This window comes from Parus major, unplaced genomic scaffold, assembly GCF_001522545.3.
Source record: "Parus major isolate Abel unplaced genomic scaffold, Parus_major1.1 Scaffold341, whole genome shotgun sequence".
Taxonomy (NCBI): Eukaryota; Metazoa; Chordata; class Aves; order Passeriformes; family Paridae; genus Parus; species Parus major.
Window position 1 is genome coordinate 7,648 of NW_015379283.1, and position 7,721 is coordinate 15,368.

At 48.5% G+C, this 7,721-nt stretch overlaps 2 protein-coding genes across 3 annotated transcripts in view; both read left to right on the top strand.

Moving 5' to 3' along the window:
• Positions 1-2,571, top strand: part of LOC107198825 (CD209 antigen-like protein E) — a 5,117-nt gene extending 2,546 nt beyond the window's left edge. Inside the window, exons 5-9 of one of the 2 annotated variants that reach the window (XM_015616050.3) lie at positions 68-130; positions 559-627; positions 814-980; positions 1,692-1,801; positions 2,166-2,571. In XM_015616050.3, the coding sequence (XP_015471536.1) occupies positions 68-130; positions 559-627; positions 814-980; positions 1,692-1,801; positions 2,166-2,301 (545 nt within the window). In that variant the 3' untranslated portion in view covers positions 2,302-2,571. The remainder of the gene's footprint in view (positions 1-67; positions 131-558; positions 628-813; positions 981-1,691; positions 1,802-2,165) is intronic. The other variant, XM_019005427.2, reaches the window with a different exon arrangement.
• A 974-nt stretch (positions 2,572-3,545) lies between these two features.
• The window catches only part of LOC107198842 (CD209 antigen-like protein C), a 5,889-nt gene continuing 1,713 nt past the window's right edge, over positions 3,546-7,721 (top strand). Inside the window, exons 1-7 of the mRNA XM_015616070.2 lie at positions 3,546-3,654; positions 4,378-4,444; positions 5,492-5,559; positions 6,006-6,203; positions 6,601-6,660; positions 7,022-7,078; positions 7,284-7,453. Of these exons, the coding sequence (XP_015471556.1) occupies positions 5,508-5,559; positions 6,006-6,203; positions 6,601-6,660; positions 7,022-7,078; positions 7,284-7,453 (537 nt within the window). The 5' untranslated portion in view covers positions 3,546-3,654; positions 4,378-4,444; positions 5,492-5,507. The remainder of the gene's footprint in view (positions 3,655-4,377; positions 4,445-5,491; positions 5,560-6,005; positions 6,204-6,600; positions 6,661-7,021; positions 7,079-7,283; positions 7,454-7,721) is intronic.

Sequence of the window (7,721 nt, forward strand, 5' to 3'; positions counted from 1 at the left end):
CCAAAAATGGGGATTTTGAGGTTTAGTTCCCAGGAATTCCGGGTTTTTCCCACGATTTCCCTTCCAGACAAGGAAATGAGCGCGGAACTGGAGCTCCTGAAGTCGAATTTGTCGGGGATTTGGGATTCTGGTAAGTCCTGGAATCACATCCAAGGAAAACTCCGATTTTGGGGGTTCTCACCTTTTCCAGCTCCGTTTTTGGTGTAAAATTTGGGGGGAAAACCCTGATTTTTCCCTGTTTTTCCTCCCTTTTCCCCGATTCCAGCCAGGATCAGGTTCCAAAATGCTGGGATTTATCCCACACTGGGGAATTTCCTGATGGGGATTTCCCTGGAAAAGTGGGAACAAATTCCTTTATTTCTGCCCCAAAATGACGGGAAAGGCGGGAAATCCTTCGGGAGACCCGGGCTAAAAATGGGATTGAATCGGGCAAAGCCTCAACCGCTGACAAATGGATGAATTCTGGGTGGAAAAAGGGGAAAAATGGGATCAGCTCCATGGGGAGGGGGCTGTACTGGGAGCACTGGGCTGTACTGGGAGCACTGGGATCTCTCCCAGTCCAGCAGGAGCAGACCCGGCTGCAGTTCGGGATCCACCAGCACCAGCTGGAGCTGCAGGAACTCACCGGTAATTCCCAAAATCCCCCCAAAAACTCCCCCAAACCCCCGGAATCCCCCCCCAAATAACCCCACCTGGAATTCCCGTTCCAAGGGGAAAACTGGGAGGGTTCCCGTGGGGTTTGAGGTTTCCTCCTCAGGGAGCCCCTGGGATTTTCCCGGGGGAGAATCTGGGATTTTCCCGGTGTTTTCCCAGAGCTGCTGTGCCAGGCCAGGAGCTCCCGGCGGTGCCAGGCCGGATGGAAATCCCATGGGAACAGCTGCTACTCCTTTTCCCGGGATTCCCTGAGCTGGGGCAGCGCCCGCAACGCCTGCGGCGACCTCGGAGCGCACCTGGTGGTCGTCAGCTCCGAGGAGGAGCAGGTGAGGGGGCACCCCAAGTCCATCCTGGACCCCAAATCCATCCCAAATCCATCCTGGACCCCAAATCCATCCTGAACCCCAAATCCCAAATCCATCCTGGACCCCAAATCCCTAATCCCAAATCCATCCTGGACCCCAAATCCCTAATCCCAAATCCATCCTAAACCCCAAATCCCTAATCCCAAATCCATCCTAAACCCCAAATCCATCCTGGACCCCAAATCCTAAATCCATCCTGAACCCCAAATCCATCCTGGACCCCAAATTCATCCCAAATCCATCCTAAACCCCAAATCCATCCTGAATCCTAAATCCCAAATCCATCCTGGACCCCAAATCCATCCTGAACCTCAAATCCCAAATCCATCCTGAACCCCAAATCCATCCCCAATCCCAAATCCATCCTGAATCCCAAATCCCAATTCCCAAATCAACCCCGAACCCCAACTCAATCCCAAATCAAATGAACAATTAATTAATAGCAGCATTAACTGATCAATAAATTAATAATTAACCACTGAACTAATGCTGGATAAAACTCAAATTAAACCCCATTCAAATAAAAACCCACAATAAATCACAATGGGATGAAAACTCAATAAAAAAACCTTAAACACCCAAAAAATTCCCTTTTCCCCCCAGCACCCGGGGGTTTCGCTCCGTAGCCCTCGGGAATTGCGGATTTGGGGTTTTTTTGGGAATTTTTTCCAGGTGTTCCTGCTGGAGAACAGCAACCGCAGCAGCTCCTACTGGCTGGGGGTGACGGACGGGGAGCAGGAGGGGAAGTGGCGCTGGGTCACCGGGGAGGATCCCGATTTCAGGTAAAATTCCCCAGTTTTGGTACAATTCCCAATTTCTGGGAGGAAAAAAAATAAAAATCCCCGTTTTTGGGGAAAAAAAAAAATCCCAATTCTCCTTTTCAAAAAAATCAGATTTTTAGCAGGAGGAATCCTGGCTTCCCGTAAAAATTCCCGGTTTTGTGGTTTAAAAATAATCCAAATTTTAGTAAAAAAATCCTGATTTGGGGAAGAAATTCCTGATTTGGGGAGGAAACTCCCAGTTTCATTTTTACCTTGGAACAAACGGGATTTTGGGAGCGTTTCCCGCCCCAAAACCGGGATTTTTTTGGGGATGTTTTCATTCCCTTTTTTTTGTTTTTTCCCCCTTTTCCCGTTTTTCCCCCAGGTTTTGGGATGTGTGGCTGGAGGACTCGGAGAGGGAGCTGAAGGATTGCGGCACCATCGGCCCCCGGGGGCTCTGGGTCAACGCGCGCTGCTCGGAATTCCACCGCTGGATTTGTGAAAAACCCGGGAATTGCTGAATTCCTGCCTCTCCACTCCCCTTTTGGGGTGGTTTTTAACAGATCCCTCATAAGAAAAAAAAAAAGGAATTTTTCCTGGAATTTCGGAGCTCGGAATCCGGAGGTGCCGCGATGCCGAGTTTTGCACCTGAAGGATCCAGAATGGCCCCAAAATCCTCCCAAATCCATGGAAAATAACCCAAATCCCTCCCAAAAAATCCCAGGAAACCCCAAATCTGCTCCTCCCACCCCCCCCCAGCTCCCCAATAAAATCACTGGTTTGAACATGAACCAATTTGGGCGTTTTTTACCCCAAAAACCTCAACTTCTCCAGAGCCTCCTCCAGCGCCTCAAAAATCCCCCAAAATCCCAGGAATTCCTGCTAAAAAACCCCAAAATCCCAATGTCAGGGAATTCCCATTCTCACCCCTATTCCCATTATTCCTGATCCCATTATTCCCATTCCAAATTCATATCCCATTATCCTGTTATCCCATTCCCATTATCCCTTTATCCCATTATTCCCATTATCCCATTCCCATTATTCCCATTATTCCCATTATCCCATTCCCATTATTCCCATTATTCCCATTATCCCATTCCCATTATTCCCATTATTCCCATTATTCCCATTATTCCCATTATCCCATTTCCATTTTTCCTATTATTTCCATTATCCAATTCCCATTATTCCTATTATTCCCATTATTCCCATTATCCCATTATTCCCATTATTCCCATTATCCAATTCCCATTATCCCATTATTCCTATTATTCTCATTATTCCTATTATTCCCATTATTCCCATTATTCCCATTATTCCCATTCCCATTATTCCCATTATTCCCATTATTCCCATTATTCCCATTATTCCCATTATCCCATTATTCCCATTATTCCCATTATTCCCATTATCCCATTATCCCCATTATTCCCATTATTCCCATTCCCATTATTCCCATTATTCCCATTATTCCCATTCCCATTATTCCCATTATCCCATTATCCCATTATTCCCATTGGCTCCTTCTGGGGCCGACCCCGAAATCCCAGGAGAATCCCCCTGGAGCCGGATCCAGGAAAAGCCCCCCGGAATTCCCAACCACGGGAATGAATTCGGGGGGAATCGGGGTTTGGGGGGTTAATGAATATTCATGAGGGGAGGGGTGGAAGCCCCGCCCAGCGCTGGCCAGCGCTGATAAGGAATTCCCGATATCCCAAAATTTTGGTCGAGAGTTCCATTTCCGGGTTCGGGTTCGGGTTCGTTCCTGCCCCAGCCCGAACGCCGCAGCCCCGCAGCTCCCGAGGGATTTTCCGGATCTTTCCCCGCTGGGATTCCCCTGGAGAAAACCCCAAAACTCCCCAATTCCTTTGGTGAGACCCCCTTTTGGGGCTGTTTTTGGGGGGAATTGCGGCCTTTCGGGACAGCTGGGATTTTGGAATTCTGCATTTTGGAATTTGAGGCCGTGGAATTGGGAATTTCGAAAGCAGGTGGTTTCGGGTTTTGGGTTACTTTGGGATTTCAAAACCCGATTATTCCCGGGATTTGGAGCGGGGATTCCGGGGTTTTTTGGGATTTTTTGGGATTTTGGGGATTTGGGGATTGGTTTTGCTGATATTTGGAGTTATTTTGGGGTTTCGAAGCCGCGTTATTTTGGGATTTCCCACCTCGGTTTTTGTGGGAAACGCGGCTGTTTGGGGGATTTGGGGATTTTGGGATTGGGATTCCGGGTATTTCAGAACCGGGGTTTTTCGGGGGGGTTATTTTGGGACCTGAAATTCGGTTTTCTGGCAGTTCCAAACGGGGCAAATTCGGGGTTTTGCGGCTTCTCTGCTGTTTTTAAACGGGGCTAATTTGGGATTTTGGGGCTGGGTTTTGTGGGGAATGTTTGGGGAATTCGGTTTTGGGGGAATTTCGGAGCTGGGATTGTTGGACGAGGTCATTTTGGGATTTTGGGCCGTTATTTTTGGATCTGGCCGTTTGAAACTGGGTTATTTCAGATCCCCCTTCTCGGGCAGCCTGGAACAAAATGATTTCGGTATTTTCCTGCTCGGTTTTGGGGTTATTTGGGGATTTTGGAACCCTTTTCTTTAAAGAAATCGCCCTTTGGACGAACCTTGAAACGTTGGAGGCGGATTGGAGCCCCCAGTTGGAACAGCAATGGTGGAGAATTAATTAAATCAAATAATTAAATATTGCATACTTAATTAAGTATTAATTCATGAAATATGGTGTTGATTTGATACCAATGTAATTAAATATAATTTAATTGTTTAATTAAATATTCGTTTAATTAAATGCTAATAAATTGTAATTTCAACGTAGATTAAGTATTTTAATCAGTGGATAAATTAAAATTGGGGGAAAAATCCCCAAAAACGGAACCCTAGACTTCAAAACTTTGGGAACAAAGATGGGGGTGGAACGATGGATTTTGGAATTTTCTGGATTTTGAGAGCTCCTGCTCGATGGGAGAAGGATTTTGGTGCTTTTGGGTCCTTTAACTTCGGGTTTGGAGGAGGAAAATGAGGAGGAAAGGGTTCAAAGTTGTTGGTGTGGGGAAGTTTTGCTTAAAATATTTGGAATTTCAAGAAAAATAAAATTTAAATTTAGAGGAAAGAGGAGGGGAGGGAGCAGCTGCAGGGGGAGATAAGAGAAGCCGAGAGAGATAAGAGAAATTTGGGGGGGAAAAGTGAGAATCGGCCACTTCTTGTTTTGTTGGGGGAGGCCTCGGATGGCGTCGGAATTTGGGAGCCCCAAAAATTCACCAAAACCCCCCCAAAAAAACACCAAAAAACCAAATCCCCCCAAAACCCTCAAAACAACACAAAAATCCCCCCAAACCCCCACCCAAAATCACAAAAAATCCCCCTGAAAAAAATCAAAAACCACAAAAAACTTCCCAAAATTGTTGGGATTTTTGGGATCATTGGGGTAATTTTTGGGATTTTTGGGAACTGAACCAGTTCATGTCAAAAAATACCAATTTCATGGAGGGAAAAGCATGGAAAAACCTGGGAATTTCCAAATGGAAAAGGGGAGAACTCGGCTCTGGGAGTAATGGGATGAAAGCCGATAAAACCCATTAAAAAAGGACGAAAAAAAAGGGAAAATCTTGCAGGAATTGTGATTTTTTCGATGCTTGCCAAAGAATCCAGGATTCCCAGTCCACCTAAAACACCAATTTTCCCCATTTTCCCTCTTTTCCAGCTCCAAGGACGCGTCCATGTCGGAATTGTATCGGATGCCGGCAGCCAGAGCTGCCCCAATGAAGAAAGGTGGATCCCAAAAAATCGGGGTTTGGCCCCAGAATGGCCCCGCATTCCCGGAAAACTTTATCCCATAAATCCCAGGATTTAGTTTTGCCTCAGATTGGGAACTCTGGGGTTTAATTCCACCTGAGAAATGGAAATTTGGGGGATTTAAATTCACCTTTGGAACGGGAATATTTTGGGTTTAAATCCACATTGAAATGGGAACCTTGGGGTTTTCTCCACCCCACTCCCAACGGGGATAAATCCAAAGCAAATCCACTTCGGAATTCCTCCCTCAACCCCCAAAATTCCCTAAATCCAGCAAATTCAGAATCTGCTTCTGCATTTTCCCAAAAAAATGGGGCAATTCCCACAATTCCCGGTACCCCAGAAACCCCTGGATCGGGATTTCACCCCAAAATCCCCTAAAATTCAAAATAATTTCCTTTTTCCTGCCCATTTCCCTGCAGTTTATATCCGGGAGGAGCCTCCCAGCCGCCCCCAAGGCCCTGCCCCATCCCTGAGGCCTCAGGTGGATCCGGAGCGGAAAATTCCGGAATGGAATCCCAACGATTGGGCCCCGCGCTGGTCAGTGGTCAGCGTGGCCGTGCTGCTGGCCCTGAGCTGCCTGCTCTGGGTCATCCTGCACGGGGTATCCATGAGAAACCGTGAGTGGAAAACCGGGAAAATCCGGGAAAAGGCACCAGGAAAGGGAAAATGCCCCCGAGAAAGGGAAAAAGCGGCCCCAAAAAAAAAAAAAAGGGGGATTTGGGATCCTGAAAATCAGCTGGGGTTGGGAACCCACGCGGGAATGTGAATTTTTGGGGTGGAATTTTACCTTTGGAATGGGAATTCTGGGGTTTCCTCCACTCCATTCCCAGCAGGGACAAACCCCAAATAAATCCCCTCTGGAACTGCCCCCTCAGCCCCAAAAATCCCCGAAATGAGGCAAATTTGGACGGGCTCTGGAATTCCCAAAACTCGGGGAATTCCAGGGGGATCCACGGGGGTTTTCTGGGAATTCGGGGTGGGATCCACGGGGATTTTCCGCGATTTTTATTCCAGAGGGGGAAATGCAGGAGGAGCTGGAGCTGCTGCGGGAGAAGTCGGGGAACTGGAATCTGGGTAGGAACTGGGAGGGACTGGGAGGGACTGGAAGGGAACTGGGAGGGACTGGAAGGGAACTGGGATGGACTGGGAAGGAACTGGGATGGACTGGGAGCACTGGGAGGGACTGGGCTGTGCTGGGAGCACTGGTCTGTACTGGGAGCACTGGGCTGTGCTGGGAGGACTGGTCTGTACTGGGAGCACTTGTCTGTATTGGGAGGACTGGTCTGTACTGGGAGAACTGGGCTGTGCTGGGAGCACTGGGCCGTACTGGGAGCACTGGGCCATACTGGGAGCACTGGTCTGTGCTGGGAGCACTGGTCTGTACTGGGAGCACTGGTCTGTACTGGGAGAACTGGGATCTCCTCCCCATTCCCAGCCTGGCAGGAGCTGCTGCAGATCCGGTGGCACCAGATGGAGCTGGGCAGGATCACTGGTAATCCCCCAAATTCCCCCAAAACCCCTGGAATTTCCCCCAAAACCTCTGGAGTTCCCCTGAAAACACCTAAAACTCCCCCATGTCCTAAGGAACCCCCAAACCCCTCAGAATTTCCCACCTTTCCTCCCTGTATTTTCACCGTTTCTCTGTGGTTTTTCCCTGGATTTTCACCCTTTGGCTGTGTTTTTCCCCCGTTTCCCAGACCTGCTCTGCCAGACCATCAACAACTCCAACAAGTGCCCGGACGGGTGGCAATTCCACAAGAACACTTGTTACCTCTTCTCGGAGATTCCCCAGAGCTGGGGCAAGGCCCAGAACTCCTGCGCCACCTTCAGCGCCCACCTGGTCGTGGTCAGCACTGAGGACGAGCAGGTGAGGGGAAAGTCACAAATAAACCCCAAACCCCAAATAATCCCAAACCCCAAAGGTTCTCCCAGGGAATCCCCAGCGTGGGAATTCCCGGCTCCATTTTGGGGTCCAACTCACCAGGACTGGGAATTGTTTTTGGAAGCGGAGATGGTCCCGTGGGCAGGTTGAGTTCTGTTGTTGGGAATGTCCCTGTTTTAGGGAAAAGGGACAAAAAGGGGAGAAAAGGGTGGGAAAACGTGAGGGGAGAAAAGGGTGGGAAAACGTGAGGGGA